This window comes from Malania oleifera, chromosome 6 (assembly GCF_029873635.1).
Source record: "Malania oleifera isolate guangnan ecotype guangnan chromosome 6, ASM2987363v1, whole genome shotgun sequence".
In the NCBI taxonomy this organism is placed as follows: Eukaryota; Viridiplantae; Streptophyta; class Magnoliopsida; order Santalales; family Ximeniaceae; genus Malania; species Malania oleifera.
Window position 1 is genome coordinate 100,177,839 of NC_080422.1, and position 24,173 is coordinate 100,202,011.

The following is a 24,173-nucleotide window of genomic DNA, read 5'->3' on the forward strand; positions in this document are numbered from 1 at the left end:
GATTATTGATCATAACATTTTATAATCATGCTTTGCCGAAGTACGAGATTAGCTGCTTCTGCAAAATGTGACTGCTTTTTCATTTTGTGACGGTGCTTTTTCATTTTGAAAATGCATAAATAAAATTTCCAAATGCATTATTTTTCATGTTACACACATCTGGAAGTCCATTCTGTGCCTGCCAGAGCTTTGCTTAGCAGAAATGAATGTATAAGGAGCATAATTGACCTTCCTGACAGAATGAAGAGAAAATCATTGGTCATCTATACACCTGCTGTGAGTGGGCTGGAAGCCTAGAACAATCTGAATTGGGTCACCATTTCCTGATTACGAGTCCATGACATTTTGGGAACAGTTTTTCATTTCAGCTGTGGAATTGAGTCAAGATTAAACCTAACATCTTTAAACTAAAAAACGTGCTGGTCTGGGTCATTTGGAAGGAAAGAAACAAGGTTATTTTTCTAAGATAAAAAGAATATTGTATATTAGAGAAGAAAGAAATTACAGTACATCAGAAGACAAGACTCCTCCAAAACAGAGTAAAAAAAATTTTAAAAAAAACTAAAACTAAAACTAAAAAAGTAAGGCTCTCCAATTACATTGCAAACCAATGAATTGTACCCCAGGGAAAACTCCAAACACAAAACACCATAAAGAAAAAACAATCCTGCTCCACACCATCTCTGATCTGCCCTCCTTCCCCTTAAAAATTCTAGAATTATGCTCAAACAATATACTCCACAAAATGGAAGAAGTAGCACATCTCTTCAATTATTACGCTACCTTCGGAGTACCAAAGCCCTTAAAACTTAGAAGAAGAAAACCTCCAATGTCGTTGGACAAACCCAAGACTCCCAAAATATACTAAATAGCCTGCACCAAATGCCCCACAACAAAGAACAATGTGAAAGTAAGTGAGCATACATTTTCACTACTGCAACACAAAAGGAACAAACATCTAATGACAAGGCTTTCAAAGGTCTTCTTATTTGAAGGCTGAAGCTAATAATCATAATCCTATCAAGAATTGCACATCACATAAAGGCCCAAATTTTAGACAGAATTTGGCTTTCCAAATAAAAAATGCATAGGAAAATGGGACCCAACTATATCACAGATGAGCTGATCGAAAAAACATTTACAACAAAACTGACCTGGCCATCCAACACCCAAACTCTGCAATTAGCACGAAAAGATGGCATAAAGGCATCCAACACCCCCAAGAGCTGGATCAATTCCCAATAGTTTGTCTCACTCAAATCTCTCCTAGAACAAAATTTCTAAGAGGCAATAGAACTCCTAAGAAATCAAAAAGTTAGAAACTGGAGAATTATGATGATCTGGGAGACAATGAACATAGAGTAAAAAGGAGCTGTGCAATCTACAAATCCTCCCAAAGCCACATTCTCTCCCCATAACCTACATGGAATTCAACCCAAGGAAGGAAAAAATGTGAAGTCTAAGAAATGAACTTCCAGGGATTTCTACAAGTAGTGTTAATCCTCATTCCAGCATCTTGCCCATTCTGCCAAATTCCAACTTTACCATGAATCAATTTGTCATTAAGATCCTTCGATACATCACAAGAGACAGGAAGTGTTTGGTGGACACCTTTCAAGATCTTCCGCTTGGCCTGTTTGGCTCCTTCCATATAAGACATACTCCATTTGAAGCGAACCTTTGCATCAATGTTTATTAATTAAATTTTCAGATGTGAAAATATGACATTCTACTGTAACTAGACGAGCGGGACACTTTTGACCCACAGATATAGGCCTGAGAGGCAGATTCCTCTCATTGGAATGGTATTAAGTCCATTTGATTTCATGAAAATTGAATATGATGAAACATTTACCAACAAAGAAAAAACTCATTCAAGGTGGTTTATAAACACCCCAAATGCCAACTATGCAAGACATGCAAAGCAGCATATTCTAGGTTTCTTAAAACATAAAGATAGACCAAAGTAGAGATATTAACCTGAAGTTCCTGTTCAGAGCTTTTAAGTCTTTCACCATGGTCTTTAACTTGCAGATAACATTTATGCAGCTGCAGATTGTTCAGCTAACAATCATTACCTCCAAGAGAACTTCCAGCTAAGTTTGTTGGTGGCAAAATAGAAACCATAGTATTTACCTTGATTAACTGCATCTGACGTTGTGAAGAAAGTTTTTTGGCACCGGTCAATGCATCCTCTAATTTCTGCAGTCATCATTTTTTTCTCTCAGACAGAAGGGGAATCAGCTGAATTTATAAACCCTGGACTCAAAAGTACTGATGTGCAGCTAAAATAAGGCAGCCAATCAAAATTTACCTGAGCCTCCTTCTGTAAATCCATAACAAGCTGTCTCTTCTCCCCCAACCTCTCTTCGATCTGCGGTATCTGCTAAGGCAAAAAACATAGCATGTTTTTCCCCACAATCAACACAATAGGGTGAAAAAAATAATGGAAAACGATGGATGTCTGGTCCATGACCACAGAATCATCTTAATTTGTTTAGTCACGGATCATACAATTTCATGCTCCAAATGAAAGATGAATCAGCTTTTATATGAAAGATAAGGACAGTTTAGCTACAAAAAACAGTTCTCATTTTAAATCTCCAGTTTCTAAAGAATTACAAAAAATGCCACCTGGTTTTCCAATTTTCACATTTGTATAGAAAAATTGAAGAACATCTTTTTGTTCTTTTAAAATTTCTCTGTACATATGTTGAATATTGAAAACAAGGGGGTCATTTTATAATTGTTTGGAAAATTGAAAATGGAAAACAAGTTTTCTTTTTCACAACTAAACAGGCCCATAAATAATGTTGAGTAAGTTACTTCAAACCCCCAAGTTTTTGGAAATGCAGATGGCCAACATCTCATAATTAATGTATGGAACATCCTTGAGGTTCCCCATTGTCTTTGAAATGGTGAAGCAAATGCAGCTTCACGGCAGAAAAAGTGGGAAGCATTGCTCAAGCGGTTCAAACATCAAAGGTTGGAATGCGTATAAGCATTTTCATTATGCGACTGGGTATGTAACTACATAAAGGAATTGAACCTTGTAAGCTATTCAACATTTTTTCATCAGCAAAGGAATATTCATTAAAGGGCATCAAGGGGATGCCACAAATACAGACATGCAAAAGGAAATTTGCCCACACAGCTGGGAGTCAAAAAATCAAGCATTACAAGTGTCAATAAAAATCAATTGACCATGTCAACTAGTAGCAGTAGCAATGCATCAATCTTTAATAACATGTAAGGGCGTAATGATCCCTTGAATGCTCTCCTATTTCTTTCCCTCCACACAAACCAAAAGTTGGCAAAGAGAATAAGGGTCAAAGCTTTACTCCTTTCCTTGCTTTAGCAGAAACCTTTCCAAGCCCATAGCACTCCTTCAACTGTTCAGCGCTGCTATCTGATCAGATAAATGGCCAGGTTCCAAATCTTTTTTTTGTGTGCAATAGGATGTGATCAATTCCAACATAAGAAGCACCTGTTAACAAGAAGCAGACCACTTTTCTGCAGGTTATCTATGGTAAGGATCTTTCCAAGAGTTGCCTCCCACACAAAGAAATCAACCTTTTGACTGCTGTTTTCCAGAAAGACTTCCAGGGGAAGAAGTTGCTGCTGGTTGCTGAAGGAGAAATTGATAAGGTTTAACCGTGAAACTACTGTATTTATTTAGGATCCACTTGGGATTATTAGTAGTGCTCCAATATTGGATTTTGTACAAGCTACCATAAGATAATGTAAGAGGGTTGACTTCTCGATCAAAGGCATTTCAATCCAAGGGGACAATCCAGGAAATCAAATGATCTGCAATTTGAAGGTGATCGCTTATTAGGGCTTCTTTATTGCAACGGAAGAGTATTTTGGCCAACTAAAGAGTGGTAGTACCCATTATCACAGCCAAATGAAAACATTATCCCCATTTGGAAACTCATCAGGGAGAAAAATTTATCCCAATCTCTCCTAATGAATTCCCAAACTCCAATAACATAATTCCCATCTTTGGCAGCCCAAGCATTACAATGAAGACCATGTTTTGAAGTTATCATTTCCTTCCAAAATGGTCCTTCTCCTCCATGAATCTCCGGAGCCATTTTCCAAGGAGGGCTTCGTTGAAAGTGGAGACCAACTTGAGCCCTAAGCCTCCATTTCCAATACGTCATTTTACAAGCCACATTTAACATGATGATATTTGATGTCAGCCCCTTTGAATTCCTTCTAATCTGGCAATTAAGCAAAGATATGGAAGAGGAACACAAAATAGATCAGGAGATTTGATAAGGTGTTCTTGATAAGGGTAAGTTTGCCACCTTTTGACACATAATTCCTCTTCTAACCAACCAATTTCCTCTTATACTCAAAATTGAGGAGAGCACTTAAGGTTGAGGATTTGATGAGGGCCCCCTTTTCACCGAAAATGACAGTGTCATCCACAAAAAAAATGGGAGACTTCCATTCTTTCCAATATTGAGACCTTAACAAAGGCCTCCTTCAATAGGCTTTATTCAACAAGAGAATCAACACTTCCATTATTATGATAACAATAAGGGGGCATTTGGTTCGTGACATCTTTCAAGATTCCCAAGAATGTGATGCCCATGGCATCTCATTCTCCTGTTTGTTTGAGCATGGAGATCTGACATGGCAGAATGTTCACATTCCTAGGAATAAAAAGATTCCCATAAAACATAGGCATCCTATTCCATCCTCCCCGATAAGTTTCATGAGAACCCCATTAACATGGGAATCCTACTTTTTTTTTACCAAATTACCCTCACTATTTTAATCGGTTGGACAACAATGCCTTTGTAATATATCACACTATATTATTATATTTAAAATAATAAATTATTAACAAAATAATAATATTATTATTGTGTTATAATTAATATTTCAACAATATATTGCCCTCAATAACGTCGGTTAATTGATTATTTAAGTGTTAAATTTTTAAATTTATAATTGTTGAAAAACATAAGGCATGGATTTAATTAATTATGTATTCTAGTAGGTTTTTTGAGTTGAAAATATAATTATTCTCTATATATTGATTACACACGTCAAAAGTATGATGACAATTTTCTTGAAATGCCTACCAGCTACCAAGATCCCCAATTTAACCAAACATTGACATGGGAATCTTGCCTATATTCCTCCAAGTCTTACAACCCAAGCCAAACAAAAATGTGGCAATGAGGTAGGCACCCCATTCCAAGGAATGAGATTCTTGACAATTCCATTCGATGGGAATATTTTTTAGTCCCAAATGAAACACACCCCAAGGAGTAGAGGGGGTCACCCTGCCTCAAGAACTCTAGAAGAGCGAAAAATGTTGGCAGGGCACCCTTCATGAGCACTAAAAAAGTTTGGATAGTAATGATTGTTGGATCATCTACACCAAAGCTCCCCAAAAGCCATTCTTTTGAGAATGTGATGGAGAAAGTTCCAAATAATTACTGGAAAATGCCAACACCATAGGGAACCATGTGTTGGTAGATACATTCCAAAACATGGCACTTTCGTTCCGAAAAACTAAATCTAATGATCCAAAATTTTCATTCAATATTTTTTCACAAAACATATCTTGGTATTGGTTAAAGTGGAGAATTATTGCATTATAATTCCATTTTTTAATCATTATTAATCTATTTTACAAAAGATAATCCCTTCCAGATTTTGAAACATTTCAACATCCTCCCCAAATTATACAAGTTCCATTGCATGTTTCTCACCAATATATATACATATAATTATGCCCCTATGTTCCGCATTTTAGAGCATGTGTTGTACCACGGTCCCATTCTATGAAGCGACAAGTTCGGCATTCTAGGTAGCATATGTTCCGATTGACATAATCAATAAAGCCTTTTACCTATCAAACTTACAAACCACCTTTTTCCTTCCTTCGTTGTAGGAGTCCACAACTTCATTTGAAATAAGGGCTACATCCATAACCCATTGTTGACTGGCCAATTTGACAGGGTTCAACAAGAACCATCACCAGGTCATCCTAATCAGCCTCCTAGAACTAGATTTGTTACGAATTGGTGTTGACTTAGCAGGCTCAATCCAAACTAGATGAAATCAATTTATCAATCTCAATTGAAGTTGAAGGCAGGTCAAGACACTTTTTTCTTTTAAAGAAAATTAAGAATGCGTCGAAATGTAATGACTTCGAGTTGAACCTTGGACCTAAAGCATTAACACTCCAAGCAAATAGTAGTACCACTATGCCAACTTCTTATTTGAATAATAATAATACCCACAAAGCCATTACAAACTTCAAATATTATTTCGTTTTTTGAATAAAAAATATAATATAAACTATAAAGAATATTTTTAAATAAGAAAAACTGTTGAAACACAAATTTTTATTTTAGATAGCAGTTATATAATTTAGAACAAAAGACACTAACCTCCCTTGAGGTTTCAAAAATCCCAAACCCCTCCCTTGAGATTTCGAAAATCCCACAAACCTCCCTCAACATTTGATTCTTAGGACACTTACACCTATCAAAAAGGCTTGTCTTTTGTGAAATATAAAGAGAGGTTTGTGTCTTTTGGGCAAACTTCAGGATGTCTATGGAATTCTTGAAACCTCATTGGAGGTCCCTAGATTTTTTAAACCTCATAAGAAGTCAGTGTCTTTTGCCCTAAAATTTACATGCCATTTTTCCTTTAATTTTTTGACATATGTGATTTCAATCAAACATTTTTGCAATATACTTATATAGGACTTGTGTAATTTTATTTTTATAATAATATTATTACATATTATTAGATTACCACTTTATCTAAAAACTTAAGTTGTTAACTTGGAGACCAACAGTGTATATCATGCTTTAACACTCCCCTATCAAGCAGCCCAACAGCACATGGAGAGATAAACAAAGGATAAATAAAACCCATTATAGGTAATACAGTAATTTTTAAACACCACACAATTAACATGGGCAACAAGACTAGAACCCACGACCCCCTGATAACCAGCTCTAATACCATGTTACATTACCACTTTACCTAAAAGTTTAAGCTGTTATGCTGTGGTCCAACAGCGTATATCATGCTTTAACACAAATAATATTTATGCATTTACAAATAATTTATTAATATATATTATTATATCATGTTGGCATCACCAATTCAACCATCAGGTTGACCCTCCAGACTGACTAATCCGACCGACTTGGGGGCTTCACCGGGTTGGTCATCAGTCCGGGTTTTAAAACCATGCCCTATAACCGGTCTATCAACTACAAAAGCCAGCATGCAAAAGTTGGCCAATAACTTCCACAATTGCTTTTTAAGCCTTGCACTGAGGACTTTGTATAGGATCTTATAGATACTACCCACAAAAGCCTTAACCTAGTTCTTCTACTCTCTTTGCCACCCACTTCTTCTACCAAGTCTCACCCACAATTTCAATTATGGTCGATGCGTTGAATGGTTACCAAAAAACACAAACACCCTAGCAAACCACATATTGGTACGAATGTTCCAAAACATGGAACATTTTCATTCCGAAATGCTAAGTCTAACGATTCAAAGTTTTAATTCAATTGTTTCACATAAATTTTGTTAAAAGTGGGGAATCATTTCATTTTAATTCTATTTCTATCATTATTAATCTATTTCTCAACAAAAAATCTCTTCTACATTTAAAAACACCTCAAGATCCTCCCCAAAATATACAAGTGCCAAACACTTCTTTTTCTAATATATATGTTAAGATTTGATTAAATTGAATGACCTAACTTGAAGATAGGTCTCTCCCTCTATTTATAATACAAATGAAATACATTTTAATGACAATAATACCCTTACTAACTCTCACTAATTAACATACTAACACACTTAATAAAAATAATACTAAAAGACATAAATAACCTCTAACACTCCCCCTCAAGCTGGAGCATAAATGTCATATGCTCCTAGCTTGTTACAAATGAATTTAACACAAGCACCACCCAACGCTTTGGTAAACAAATCGGCAAATTGCATATCCAACTACACATAAGCGGTAGTTAAGCTTCTGCACAAGTTTCTTTCGAACAATGTGGCAATCAACTTCAATGTGCTTTGTCTACTCATGAAAGACCGGATTAGAGGCAATATAAAGAGCAGCTTGATTGTCGCACATCAACTTCATAGATTGAAATGAGAAATACCCAATTCTTCCAACATGTTCTTCAACCAGACAAGTTCACAAGCAGTGTGAGCCATAGCTTTATATTCAGATTCAGCACTTGACCTTGCCACCAAAGTTTGCTTTTTACTTTTCCAAGAAACCAAATTACCAACAACCAAGATATAGTACCCAGTTGTGGATCTCTAGTTGGAAAGCGATCCAACCCAATTTGCATATGTATATCCATGGATATATGTGTGACCTTGATCATGATATAAAAGACCTCCCCCAAGTGCACCTTTGAGATATCTCAAGATGCGAATTACTGCATCCCAATGACTTATCCTCGGAGAATTTAGAAATTGACTCACAACTCTTGTTGCAAAAGATATATCCAATCGAGTGACTATGACATAATTCAACTTTCCAACAAGTCTTCGGTATTGTCCAGGATTAGGTAGCAAATCACCCATATCCAGCACAGACTTGTTAGGATCCATGGGTATATCAACTGGTTTAGATCCCACAAGCCAGTTTCATCCAACAAACCAAGAACATACTTCCTCTGTGACAAAACAGTCCTGATACGAGATCTAGATACTTCTATACCCAAGAAGTATTTCAACGGTCCTAAATCTTTGGTCTGAAACTTAGTCTGTAGAAAAAATTTGAGACTCTAAATATCTTTATCATCATCACCTGTAATAACAATATCATCCACATAAACAACAAGAAGGATCCTACCCGATGCAGTATAACACGGAATGATACATAGCACACCGTTCAAGACCAAACCCAAGTACTACAGCATTGAAACAACCAAACCATTCTCTGGGAGACTGTCTTAAACCATACAAAGCCTTCTTGAGCATACACAACAAGCCTGACTCCCCTTGAGCAACAAACCCATGTGGTTGCTCCATATAAACCTCCTCCTCAGGGTCACCATGCAAGAAGGCATTTTTCACATCTAACTGATGCAGAGGCCAATGACAAGTAGTAGCCAAGGAGATGAACAGACGTAATATAGTAAGCTTGGCAACCGGAGAAAAAGTATCAAAATAATCCAGACCATACACCTCAGTTTCAGCGACAGCCAACCACAAACTTGTCAGGAGGAAGAGGTGCCTAGTCCCAAGTACCATTGTCATGTAAAGCATTCATCTCTTCAACCATAGCATCCCGACACCCAGAATGGGCTAAGGCTTCCGAAACAAATTTAGGCAGGGTAGTAGATGATAGAACAATAACAAAACAATAATAGGAGGGTGAAAAGGAGTCATAACAAACATAGTTGGAATGGGGATGTTGAGGACATGTGGTTTACCTTTCCAAACAATAATATCATAGGAAGTATGATCATCATATAAGGAAACCAAAGGTGTGGTAGTAGAAGCTAGAAGAGACTCTCTTCCTTGGAGCCACTGTCGTGAATACACCTGCAAATTAGGACGATCAAGATGATGAGAAGGGCTCGAACTACATGGAGACTCAAATGGTTGGTTGGGCAAGGACAACAATGTAGAATCTAGAAGATTAGGCAGAAGAGACTCATTGAGCTCATAAGCGCTTAATCACTAGGTGTAGTAAGGCGTAGACTCAGAGAAGGTAGCATCAACAGAAACAAATAAGTGATGTAGCACAAGACTATAACAATGATATCTCTTTCGAGTATATGAGTAGCCCAGAAAGACACATTTTATAGCACGAGGATCCAACTTATCAACCCCAGGAGTTAGTTGATGAACAAAGGACTCACCTCCAAATATACGAGGAGGAAGAGAAAATAAAGGTGAATTAGGAAAGAGAATGGAGTAGGGAGTTTTACAACTAAGAACAAAGGATGGAATTCTGTTGATCAGATAACACGCAATAAGTACAGTATCACTCCAAAACACTTTTGGTGCATGCATTTGATAAATTAAGGTGCAAGTGATTTCAAGAAGATGTCTATTTTTCCTCTCTGCAGCCTCATTTTGTTGAGGAGTATGGGCACTGAATGATTGATGAACAATACCAAACTGAGTCATCTAAGTAGTGAATTGTGTACTAAAAAACTTTTTAGCATTATCACTTCTAAGTATTGGAACCGACAAACCAAATTGAGTCTTTATTTCATAACAAAAGCCACAAAATACATGAAATAACTCAGAAGGATATTTTATTAAATATAACCAAGTCATTTTTGAATAATCATCCACAAAGGTTACAAAGTAATGGAAACCCAACTTGGACACAACCCTACTAGGACCCCAAACATCAGAATGAACTAACATAAAAGGGCTAGCAGCCCGTTTATTGACTCAAGAAGCGAAAGGAACACGATGGTGCTTTCCCAACTGACAAGACTCACAATCGAGACTAGACACGGAACTCAAACTAGGAACAAGACATTTTAACTTTTCCAATGAAGGATAACCAAGGCAACAATGAATTTGGAAAGGTGTGGCAGCAATAGTGCAGGAGATAGCGGCTCAAAGTGATAGAGTCCACCAGCTTCACGCCCTCAGCCAATCGTCTTCCTCATCTTTAAATCTTGAATAACCACAGAATCAAGGAAGAATGTCACTATACAATTCATGGATTTAGTAATTTTGCTAACGGACATAAGATTGAAAGGAAATTTGGAAATATCTAAAACCAAAGGAAGAGAAAAAGAAGAAGTGGGATTTATAGTCCCAATTCCCCTGACTACAGTGGTGGATCCATCAGTGAGATTAACACAAGGAAAATTTGTAGGATATTGAAGAGTGGAGATGAAGCTAGATATACCTGTGATATGATTAGTGGCGGCGGAGTCTATGACCCAAGGACTAGGACGAGAAGTACTAGATGACAAGCATATTGTCACTACTATGTGATCACCTTTGGACAAGAGATGCATGGAAGAGAAGCTTGTTATGACGCTTGATACTGCTGGAACTTGGTACTCTTCCTCTGACATGGATACAGTACGTTGCCTCCCGCTCGGCCCCAAAGGTGAGGATTTGGTGGCGGCTGCATTGGCAACACATGAAGGTCTGTCATGAAGATCCCAACACTTCTCAATAGTATGATTACTTCGTCCACAATGAGTGCACTTGCGAGGAGTACCTTTACCTCGTCCGTCTCTACCACAACAACCACTCGAATCACCTCGACAACTTTTGTAGTTGTTTGGTAGAGAACTAGAATCACCCTATGTAGCAAAGGCTATCCTCTCAGAGCCAGATGCAAGAGCAGGAGAATGCGTGCTACAGGAAGCATGAAGGACACAAGAATAAACATTGGCAAATGATGACATCTCGGCACTACTAAGCATCTAAGACCAAACTGCCTCAAACTCGAGTCTCAAGCCTGCTAGAACACAAAGAACTGTCATCTACTCCCTCTACTTCTGCATCTCAAGAATGTCGCAGTTATAGGTTGCACGACATTAAGCTCCTCATGAATACGCTTCATATCTCCAAAATAATCTGCAATACACCTATCTCCTTGTTGTAACTAAAAGTACTCCTAGGATAGATCATACATATGAGTAATGTTACTAGAGTATAGAAGTTTGACATAATCCCAAATCTCCTTGCATGTATCTAGATGCATACACATCCATGCAATATGTGGCCCCATCGAATTCCATAAAAAGGAAACAATCAAGGCATCTTCTTGAACCCATACGTCTTTTCTCTTCTCATCAAAAGGATCAGATTGAAGCAAGCGGTCAGATTTTCCTAATCCTTCTAAATAAATCCAAAAAGCTTTAGACCATTGAACATAGTTCTTTCCGTCCAACTTTTGAGTCATTATTTGTGGCAGCAATGTAGGAAACAAATTTTTGGGATTCATAGATTCCATCCCAACACTCACAAATCAGAAACCACACCAAAACAAGAATAATCAAAACTAATCAGGACAATCACAAACTATGTGAAGCCTAACACAACCACGGACAAGGCAAACAACTCACCGACGGATATAGCACTACCACAACCTCACAACTGAACATACGAATGCTGCCACGGCTCCAAAACTCACAAGAAGCCTTCACAAACCATGAACAAAGATTAACAGAATACTGCAAGTGCATGGTTGAAAAAGGTCGAATTTTTTTAGCAAAAAGTAGGCTTAACAGCTTGATAATATAGTCTAGAGAAGGAATCAAAACATGGTAGAGGAAAAGAAAAGAAAAAAGTGGCCAAAACTTCAATTATGCGCCGACGCGTGGGTCGGCCCTACTAGCATTTGACTGGCACGTGGGAGCTCCCCCAGCGATGGGGTTTTGTGGGGTTAGGCTTCGGGGGGTTTTGTTTATGGGTGTATGGTTGGTTTTGTGAAATAATATGGGATGGAGATGGATCTAGGACAGCCATGGGAGTGGTGTTTTTCTGGCAATGGCTAAGGGGAATAGGGTTTAGGTAGGATCACGCTCTAATACCATGTTAAAATTCGAGTAAAATGAATGACCTAACTTGAGGATAGGTCTCTCCCTCTAGTTATAATACAAATTAAATACATTATAATAGCAATAATACCCTCACTAACTCTAACTAATTAACATACACAATAATAATACTAAAAGACATAAATAACCTCTAACAATATTTATATGTATGCCCCTAACGTTCCACAATTTAGAGCATGTGCCATAACGTGATCTTGTTCCCATTCCAAGAACCAAAACATTCTATGTTCTAGGTAACATTACTTGAACCTACTATGGCATTTGTTGTTCAATGGAAGAAATTAGTGCTCATATACCTCGCCTTGAGCCATAGCACCATAGATTTTTTATCTCCAAGTGATTTATTCCATGTTAGTGACATCAAGTCTTCTTGCCTTACCCTTAGCATTAAGGCCTTGACCTAGTTCTTCATCATCCAACTCCTTTATGCCATTAAAAATCAGTCTTTTTCAAGTGAATATTCCCAAAAGTGTTCTTGCTCCACCATTTCAACTTTTCCTTCAGCCCCTTCATTTTCAAGGAAGCCACAAACTTCCTTTCCCCTCAAAATGAAGAAATCGAGAAGGAATTTAAAGAGTGATCCACCAATTCCACCACTTCGTCCTTCCATAAAATAAGAATACCTCATTCATTTCCAACAGCTCTAAGAAAAATCCACCTATGATTTTTTATGCCCCTAAACGATCTTCACCATACACTTATCACAAATTTAGTATTAGATTCCTATAAGCATAATACATCTCCTCTCCAATCCTTTAGAAAAAAAAAAAATAATAACAATAATAATCAAGGCCCTTTTTATATATTATTAAGCCCCTTCACATCCACGATATCAATTTTATGGGCTCACTGATACACCTCTACTGCTAGCGACCCCCCTCCATTCTTGCCATAATTCAATAAAAACTCAAGTCGCTTAAGTTCCCTATTGCCATCCTTCTTCCTTCTTCAAATAAACTCATGGACTTATCTTCAAAGCCTTCAAAAGACACTTCAATGGTCTTCCTAACCATCTTCATTTCGCAAAAACCTAGTCAAACACCAACTCCTTGAGCTGCCAATGTCCAGCCCTTTTATCTCTCCAATTTCCGAGGGGGGGTGTCCTATATGTTATCTAAGCATGTATTAAGGGATGGAATGGATGCTAGGTAGTCTTCTTCCTCCAAGGACTTTGAAGAGTTCCAATCGTATTGCCAACTAGTCTTTTCAAGCTCCATGAGATGTTCCTATAGAGGTGGAAGCTCTAGGCTCGCTCAAGCAAGGGTTCCGAAGCAGACTAGGACCTTAAAAGCTTTAGCACCTTTTAGGCCTTCATAACCCGAAAAGGGGCAAAAGAGTTGGGCTAACTAGAAGCAGAAAAGAAACTAACCAAATTAACACTAGAATATCCCAAAAAATTCACTCCAAGATCCACGAAGCATGAATAAGCCTTGGGCCTAGAATGGCTTGGCCACCCAAAATTTCCAAAAAATCAATCGTTCTAGGGCCAAGCATGAAGAAGCGTATCCTAACACACCTTCTCTATCCCTTGCTTGCAAGTTTTCTATGTAGCAACAAGCATGAAGAAGCGTATCCTAACTCACCTTCTTTATCCCTTGCTTGCAAGTTTTCTATGTAGTATTGAGTGTTGGGTAGACAATATTGCCATAATTGGGGCAAGAGCACTCAACCCCAAAGGAATCAAGGCCATGGCTACTCCAAAAGAGGAGAAACCCTAGCTTTTCTCCTAATGCAAGTCAAACAAAGTCACTTGCTTTAATACAAAGACCTTGGAATTCTTTTTCAGAATCATTTGCCTTCCTAGTTTAGCTGCTACATGGGTGATTTTGCTCCATCTCATTGAATCAAATATGTAGGGGTTAGAAATTTATCAAACTTATTCTCCTTGAGTTGAAGCATCAAGGTTTTTTCTTGTTCCTCGTTCAACAAAACCAAGAAAAAGGCACAAACTTGTCCTTTCTACAAACCTATAAATCCTCCCAAGCAGTGAGGGACTATTCAATCTTGTCCACCTCCAAGAAAATAGAGATTTTCCTTGCCCTTAGCCTTCACTATTTGGTGATTTTTAGAGTTGAGAACCAAGTCAAAAGTCTTCCTTTTGATAACCACTATTTTCCTCATGTCACCTCACATAAGAGAGAAACTTCTTACACTTGTAAGTTTAACAACATACAAATGAACGTTCTAGTATCTACAATCCAAACTTTGAAGAATGTACATAGAGAAAATGTTTGTAATGTTGATTTAGTTATTTTTTCCTCATTGATGCTACAATTGCTAATTTAGCAAGAGTATTTTATGTTATTGAAACTTGATTCTTGTAAAATTTATCCTTGCTACAATAACCAGGCCTCAAGTCCCATTAGGTGGGTTTGGCCACATGAATCTTCTTCCCCATTCCACACAATCTTAGGAAAAAATCCTCTAAAAGAGTGTTCTCAAATCCTTACTTTACATCTACACTAACAACAACTAACTCATCCCTCCTCACTAGTATGTTACTTGGTGGACATTGCAAGTGCCCAAAGGCCCCAAACCATCTTAAATGCCCCTCCTTTATCTTTGTAAAGTTTGATATACATTGTTGGCCCACAACCTAATAGCTTAAGATTTTAGGTAAAGTGATAATCTAACATGGTTTTAGAGCTGGTTACCAAGAGATTTTGGGTTCTAGTCTTGTTGTCCACGCTTAATGTGTGGTGTTTAAAAAAATTATTGTGCTCCTATCATGGGTGTTATTTATCATGTGTTTATCTCTCCACATGCTGTCGGGCTGCAAATGCAGGGAGGGAGTTAAAGCTTGATATACATTGTTGGCCCACAACCTAATAGCTTAAGATTTTAGGTAAAGTGGTAATCTAACAATTTCTACAAGTGCTATGACTAGTTTACCACAAATGTTTTCATTCCTTTATCATTTAAAGGTATATCATTCCTTAATTTTTATTCTTCAGATTTGAATATGTTGCTTCTTAGTAGCCCAACATTCTATCTATTTAGAATGGCTAGTCTTATAGTCGTTTTAGAACTTTCCTTTTAATTTTACAGTATTCTATGATCACACAACACACGCAAAGTACTTTTCCATTTCACTGCTTTGGGTCTATGTATCACATCTTCCTCAATTTCTTGTTCAAATGAGATATTTAGATTTTTTTTATGACAAACTTTTTTTCATAAGTTGATTTGGGGTAGGATTCTGCATTATAGAACTACAGTTCTTTAAAAAAATAATTAAAAAAAAAAAAAAGGCATCCTAGTGCACAAAGCTCCCGCATATGCGGGGTCCAAAGAAGGGGCAAAACCACAATGTGTCCACATTCCTTAAAATAAATAACAATAATAAAATCTAAAAAAACTAAAAAACTTATGAGGGGTGCAAAACTGTAATTCAGAGTAGAAGAATCAGCTTTACATTAGCACAACCTAGTTTATAGGTCATACCCTGCTGGTAGCGTTTATTGTAGGTGCGTGCTGCACAATATTACTAGGGTTCAAATACATAGAATCATGCCAAAATCAGCATAATCAAAAGAAAATGCCAACCTCTTTTTGAAGTTCTTCAAGCCTTTGAACTGATGCCTCCAGCTGTTCTTTAACCTAATGATGGGAGCAAAACAGGATGAAAACTAAGAAGGCACCATAATTTTTTTATAGAAAAAATAAATTCATCAACAGGAAGGAAGAGAATTTACAAGGACGGAGGATAAGAGATCCTCCTAAAAATGAATAAAAGGAACCATAATTAATACTAAACATGAGCATGCATGCATTCGACAGCATGAACAAAATCTGAAATTGCTAAGCTACCTGCTCATGATAATCACCACTGTCCCCTGAAGAAAATTCCCTACTGTATTGGTCACTAAAATTTGAACTGCTCAAGGCAATCAAGATAAACAAGTTAAGCTCTATCAAATGCATAGAATTCATCAAGTTCAAGATAAATCAATCAACTCATAAAGACAGTAAAGTTAGCATATGAGAAGTATATGGTATGACACTGCAGAGGTCACAAATTTAAGAGATTAAACACCCTAGGAGTACTCAGTTGGACATAATAATTTAACTATCAAGGTGAAATGAACACTCAGAATACAAGTCTTATGAGAGCGCCCATTGGCACACACTTACCAAAGCTCTCCCTCAATTAATTTAGTGACACTAACAAAATGCCCTACATCAGCTCAAAAGAACATATTGTTTCTAGAAGTTAAAGTAGACTAAAAGATGAAAAACATAACCATGTAATGGAACATTCCAAAATCATAGATACCCACACTGTTTGCAAAACACATTAGACTGAAATGGGTCTTAGTTTTTTGACAAGTTATATACACTTACTTTAGCATCATCAAAAAAAAAATTTTTTTTTTTAATGCGTAGGTGCACCAAAGCATGAAGGCAGTCCTTTGATGCATAGCAACACAGCCCCATGGCAGCATCACTTACGTTCCCTCAATTTCACAGCATCGCTAAGATTACTACCACGCATTAACCTAAGTTTGCCAGGAATATAAATTTTAACAGAAAAAAATAAACTATTGCAAATTATTACCAACCCCGTGCTCATGTGTCGCAGACAACATAAAATTCAGGGTGAAGGCTATAGTCAATCACAACTCATGCATCATTCATGGAGACTTTCAAGTTTTCTTACAAATTCTTTCTGACTTTATCATTCAGAATATTGCTTCAACTCTTCCATAACTCGAAAACAGATATGCTGCATTTGGAAGCATGGATTTCAGGTTTTAAATTTAGATTTTTGTGGACTTGAACAAAACTCAATACAATTTTGAATTACATTTTGTCCAAATCCACACAAATCCAAATCTAAGGCCTCTCCCAAACACAGGGATAGGAAATTTTTTTCCCTCATCATTAGAAAGAAAATCAGTCTAAAGTGTTTCCTCTTATCTATGTATGGACAATTCTTTTGCCTTCTAGGTAAAAGATGGTGGTTATTCAAGGTACACTACAGAACATTATGTGCCATAAAAAATGACTGTTTATTCTGCATAGCGCATGCACTAATTTAATTCTGGTATCAAGGATTTCATAGTGCCAAAATTGTTAACATTTACACATACTGGGGGGAAAAAAGGACCACAAAATAGATGAAAACAGCTCATGCGCATAACTTGGAATGTTATCTGATATCAAACTTTAGAGAATAACAAGAACACTACTCAATGTAACTGTATAAACTTGGACAGCACATGAGAACAGCAAGACAATGATTCTCACCCATTCCGTTTCTTTGAATGTTGATCTTTATCCTTGTCTGCACCTCTGTCATGATCACTGGTTTGATCTATCTCCCTATCTTGATCCCCATCTAAATCATGGTCTCTTTCAAATTCATGATCATGATTCCTAATATGATCCTGTTCAATGTCCTCCAAATCTCTATCTTCATCTCTATCTCTATCAACAAAATGATCCCTTGACCGATCACGATCATGTGTATGCTCATATCCTCTCTCCCTATCAATATCACGATCTCGAGAACGTTCCCTATTTCGACCCCGATATCGGTCCCTGTCATGATCATAGTCCCTATCACGATCTCTGGCCCTATCCGAGTCCACACCCCTTCCACTATTACGTCGAAAACCTTCACGACTGAAGCTTGATCTCCCGCCTCTGGTATTCACTTCATTTACTCTCACAACCCGCCCACCAATAGTCTAGTTTAAAGCTTCACAGTGTCAAATGTCTAATTATGTACAAAAATAATAATCAAATCTGTATTTTAAATATTACAAAAGAAACAAAGAAACGCTGGCTAACTAATTTATAGTGGCAAGAATATTTCAATTAGGATTAAATATATATGTATATATACTCTCTCTATAAAAAAAGAAGAAAGAATAGAGGCATACCCTGCCATTCATGTCATTGATAGCATCAACTGCAGAACGAGGATTTGTAAAAGTAACAAAGCCATAGCACTTTCCTCCGACTCCTCGATCATTAATTATCTGCACATTAATTTGTCAAGACACTCATTTACATCTATACTCGGCAGATAATATTTTGTTTGAACGTACAGGTCTAACAGCTAACAAACAACTGATCCAGTACCCATACATTAAAGAAACTTCAAAGCTGTCAACTGCAGAACAATGAACTTTTTGCCTATGACCAAAAAAAAACCTCAAAGAAACACCAAATCAATGGATGTTTTATAAAGCTTCAGTGCTTTAGTGCAACAAGCTCCTCCAATTGAAACTAACAAGCATAACTTAACAATTGGTTCTGTAATTCCTTTGGACAATGTTTCCAATGTCTAAGATACTTGTACAGTAGATTTTGAAGGTGTACCAATTTTTATAGAGGGAAGAAATATTTTTGTTATAGATTATGGTCAAATGGAGAGAAAGCAAAGCAAAGGGGATGGTGTTTTCCAATTCCAACCTCTCTATAAAAATAATAAGTCAATGAGAAGGACAATCAAGCTCGAGATATTTGGATGAGATGGGTTCGTGCTCTCATAGAGGATAGGAGATGTGATCCATCACATTATAATGTTGTGGAAGTTTAGTATTTTTCATTACAGATGAAATCCACAGATGCAAGTGCAATTATGTTGCATGGATGTATCTTCCCTCCTAGTAACTAATGTAACATCAGTTTGACAATAAGATTTTACATGTTTTAGGTAAGGATTATAAAGAGTTAAAAAGCTTAAAATGCTCCATAAATTGTGATAAGAAGTGTTTGAACAGGGGCTTCTTTTCTTTTTGTGCTACTTTTATCTTTAAAGATACCTTTTCCTCCTCTAGCTTATACTCTTTTCCCTTCCCATTATTAGATGCGGCATACAACATGTGTCCAATAACATCAAAACTCTCTATTTTTAGTTTTAAAAAATGACTATTATTTTTATTTTTACGATTGCATCCTTGTTGGTTGCTTATTTTCTTAATAGAAATGAACAGCAGTTAATAACAGAGACTGTAGGTGTAGGACCATTTGGGATTTAAGAAAAACCAGATCAGTTGAAGAGAATTTGTAAATAAAGTTTTCTTTTGCTTTAATAATAATAATAATAATAATAATAGCATCTACTCTTAATTAAAGAACCTCCGAAATTCTACAATATCCCATTTTGGCCATTATATTCCGGAAAAAAAAATACTTCAACGTTCAAACATAAGCAGTCAAAATTAAATATTCAAAATAAGAAATTAAAAATAAATATTTAAAAAAATTACACATCTAATGGTTTAAAACTACTTAATAATTTTGTAACTACCTAAAACTACTCATAATTACAATAAAAAATTAAACTATATGATGTATGATACTTGCACATGCATGTGTGTGTGCTCAACCGTTAGTAATTATAATATCAACCGATAAAGGCGCTTGAAAAGACAAAGCATCCTTTAAGAAGCATTTTTCATGCCTTTGAAGGCTAAAAATGACAGTTGCACTAACTTCAATCAAAAAATAAAAATGGAAAAAAAAAAAAAAAAACCGCATAGAAATAGAAACAACGATTTCACCTTGGTATAGGTTGCTTCAATGGAACCTATCTCCAAAAAGACAATTGTTTTATAAAGGAAATGTTTGTTTGCAGAATCAAACGAGTACACAAACGAACTTCTGAGCAATTACGTTCAGTCTTTGACAAGAAGAACAGAAATTGTTCTCCACGAGAAAATTTTTTTGACGGGAGCTATTTTCCTTGAAACAAACAGAGCCACGGCAGCAAGCATTGAAACTAATAAGGAACCGAAAAATAAACTAAAATAAACAAAATAGCAAGAGAAGCCCTAGAGAGCAATGTAAACAAAGAAAGAGGAAGGACTTGAGACCTTAACGGCTACGACGGCTCCATACAAATCGAAGACTCTGCGAATGCTTTCTTCACTGGCGTCATAGGGCAGTCCACCGACGTATATCGAGCTGTCGTCGTCGATCGTCATTTCTCCGGCAGTCGCCCACAGATCTCCGGCACTACACCAGACGAAATCACGAACTGAAACCCGGGTTTTAACCCGGGTATTCCCTGCTTTTGATTTCTCTGTTTCTGCTAACCGAAGGCCCATTGGACCTTGAGAGAGGCGGAGGTTAAGGGCTGGGCCCCCTTCCCTCCCAAAAATTTCACCCCTTGTGCCAATGGGCTTGGCTTGCTCAGGATTGTCATTACCTTTTTAAAATTTATGACCTTACTCTAAAATTTTAAGTTTGAAAATTAAATAAATTAAATTTAAATTAGGCAATACAAGACTCTATTATCTCATGAATTAGCTCGTTTAATTAACCCGCAACTTAAATTGTTTAAAAAATTCAAATAATATAATTATTTAATAAGTTTAAGAGTTAACTAATGAAGTAAATTCATTAAATTTTTAGTATGTAAAATAAAAAAATAAACTTATTTATTAGAAGATTCGGTATTTTATATATTTGATTTAGAGTTTACTTTAAACTTACATTATTTTACAGAAATATATTTAAAAAGTATTTTCTCTTTATTCATCACTATTCACATAATTTTTTACCTTTTTTAAAAAAAAAATTATGACTCCAGATACTAAAACACATATTTTAATTTTATATTTCAATAAAAAAATTTCTAGATTGAATTTTTAACTTCATTAATACATAATCACAATTTTAATAAGATTAGTCTTGACTAGGTTAAACTTATTTTAAACTCAATTAATGAATAAGTCAAACATGAATAAGATTGAATTTGGCACATTTAGTAAATGTATCTAATTCGAACTTGATTTTTAGGACTCATTTATTAAAAGAGTCAAACTTGAACATGCTAAAACTCGACTCGATTTGACTCGATTGCAGTCTTACTTATGATATATTTAAGGCCTAATTAAAATTTTGAAATAATTTATTTTTTTAATGTTTACTTATTTTAAAAAAATAAATATTTAATAAATTATTGAATAAAATTTTAATTTACATACCATTAGCATTTAATTTTTTTTTGCAATTTTTTCCATATTAAAACTATATTTTTAATAATTAATGCCAAGAGAAAATAAAATAAAAGTTGATGACTTTTTTTTTTTTGCTTTTCTTTGTTTTCCCAAAATAAAATTCTTAATCCAAGTGGACAATCGTTTAACTTATTCATATAAAATTTATTAATTTTTTTCTACTTTTTGTAGTTTTTAGATACCAAAAGGAGTCGAAAGTAGTTGTAAATTAAGACAACAATCACTTATTAAATTTGATAAAAAAATATAAAACTTTTAAGAGATTTTAAAATTCTTATTAATTTTCCCAAAGGTCTCTTTGGATCAAGAATTTTGCTTGAGTAAAGAAAAGGAAAACAAATAAGGAGGAAATTCATTTTCCCTGATATTTTTCTTCCCTATTAAATATCATCAAAAATAAAAGTTTGTTTTAATTTTACCAAAAATTAAGAAAAAATAAATATTAATAATGCGTAAAATTATAATTTTGCTCACAAATTTGGTACATTCTTGATTTTCTTTATCACTTTCCTTAATAAACAAACATTGAAAATGTGGATTTCTTAACATTTTACTTTCATTTCCCTAATATTTTTTGAATTCCAAATGGGGCATAAAAGTTTGATAAAAATACCCAAACCTTCCTCAAGACTTGAAAAATCCTAAAGACTTCTCTTAATGTTTGACTTTTTAAATTTTTATACCCCCTCTAACTCATGGGAAATTATACAAGGGACTTTCCCCTCCACATGTACATGTGCATAAATTTTTAAATGTCAAACACGTGGCAAATTGGTCTTACATTCATTAATGCTAAAGAGGAATTCATTTTTAATAAGTGTATAATTTAAAAAACAGGTACATGAACACTTTGATGGGGAGGTCCCTTTATAATTTCTCTTGACTAATCTTTTTATCCCAAAAATCAAGGGAACTTTGTGTCTTTCTCTCAAACCTCAAAAAGGAGTATGAGATCTTCAAAATCTCAATGCTTAGCATCTTCCTACCAAACCTTAATCATATGCATTGAGAGCTTAAATTTTCAGGTTTTAAACTTGGATTCGTATGAATTTAGACATAATGGAGGATAAAATTGTATGGAATTTTATCCAAACTTATATATATATATATACATATCTAAGACTTGAAATGCATGCTACTTAACATTACTTAAATTAAGTTTGTCAAATTTGTTTAAATCTCAAAAAAAAAATTCACTTTTTTTTACCAAACTTCAAAAGAAGTATATTCTTTTGTAGAGACCCGAATCCAGAAAATAAAAAATAAATAAATAAAAGAAAAGGAAAAGAGTTTGGTCAGAACCAAACCGTCGACGGTTTGGTGGGACTCAGAAAACCCGCCGATAGTTTTCCTGTAGGGTAAACTACCGAGAGCATATAAGGGAATTTTTGGTTTGGCAAATGGCCAAACCGTCAATGGTTTCAGAAAACCATCGACATTTTTGTGTGGGGACAGTTTGCCTATAAATAGATCACTTTTTTTTTAGAAAAATCAGTTCTCTATCTCTCAGCTCTCTCTCTCTCTCTCTCTCTCTCTCTCTCTCTCTCTCTCTCTCTCTCTCTCTCTCTCTCTCTCTCTCTCTCTCATGTGACTCTCCTCACTTGTGCACTCACCTGAAGCTGCTCTCGCTCCCCGAACGTCTTTCTCATCTCTCTCAGGTTGCCGAATTAGTTTCTACGGCAGTTTCGTAAAGTTAGGATCTTCATCTCCCCATTGTTTTAGGCATTTTCTCAAGATCAAGTACAGAAAATAAATTATGTCAGCTTTTTATTAAATTTGAACCGATTAAAGTAGAATTTATGATTTTAGAAACATTATGCTAGTTGTATTTTCAAAATCCAACCGATTGAAATTGAGTATTATGTGATATAATTTCTCTGGTCAAATTATTAGGGTATGATATAACATTCAAACCGTGTGGCATGTGATTAATTCTTCATAATAAATTGGTTGTGATTACTGTGGTAAATGAATTGATATGTTTGGGTGATTTGTTTTGTGTGGTTATTCGAGTATTTCATAACATAACGTTGGCAAGCCTGAGGAGTTCGTTATATTGTCCTAGATATAAATCACAATATAACGTTGTCGAGCTTGAGGAGTTCGTTATATTGTCATTTATATAAATGGGGGTAAAACATTGGCAGGCCTGAGGAGTTCGTTTTACTGAATTACTATGAATAGGTCATTGTGAAAGTGTAACAGTGGATGTCGGTTGTAAAATACGTGCTGAGAACGATGGGGAGGGATGCTCAGTGCGCAGTTGTGTGATATGAAAGTCCCTGTGTGGATCGCAACTAAGAAGTATGTAGTAAAAGTCCCTGTGTGGGCCACGTATTGAGAACGATGGGGAGGGATGCTCAGTACGCAACGAGGAGGCCAGAAAGTAAAGGTGTGATGTAGAGATGTACATTTCAATTATGGATGTGCGTGCATGAATATGAATTGAATGTATGGTAATTGTGATGTGATATGGTAGACATGTATGCAAATTTTGTGGTATGGTTGATATTGAATGTGTGTGGGTTCTAGTTGGCAAATGAAAATTAATTATAGCAAAGTATTAAATGTAATTTTATAATATGACATTATGTATGATTGAAGCGAGGTAAACTCTCCGCCA

At 35.8% G+C, this 24,173-nt stretch overlaps 1 protein-coding gene across 2 annotated transcripts in view; it reads right to left on the reverse strand.

Moving 5' to 3' along the window:
- The window catches only part of LOC131157722 (glycine-rich RNA-binding protein RZ1B), a 32,685-nt gene extending 11,969 nt beyond the window's left edge, over positions 1 to 20,716 (reverse strand). Inside the window, exons 1-8 of one of the 2 annotated variants that reach the window (XM_058112067.1) lie at positions 20,402 to 20,716; positions 18,461 to 18,559; positions 17,823 to 18,265; positions 16,383 to 16,449; positions 16,119 to 16,172; positions 2,315 to 2,383; positions 2,137 to 2,202; positions 1,981 to 2,049 (exon numbers count right to left, since the gene is read on the reverse strand). In XM_058112067.1, the coding sequence (XP_057968050.1) occupies positions 1,981 to 2,049; positions 2,137 to 2,202; positions 2,315 to 2,383; positions 16,119 to 16,172; positions 16,383 to 16,449; positions 17,823 to 18,265; positions 18,461 to 18,559; positions 20,402 to 20,635 (1,101 nt within the window). In that variant the 5' untranslated portion in view covers positions 20,636 to 20,716. Of the gene's footprint in view, positions 1 to 1,980; positions 2,050 to 2,136; positions 2,203 to 2,314; positions 2,387 to 16,118; positions 16,173 to 16,382; positions 16,450 to 17,822; positions 18,266 to 18,460; positions 18,560 to 20,401 lie in introns of both variants that reach the window. The other variant, XM_058112065.1, reaches the window with a different exon arrangement.
- Between the last annotated feature and the right edge of the window lie 3,457 nt (positions 20,717 to 24,173).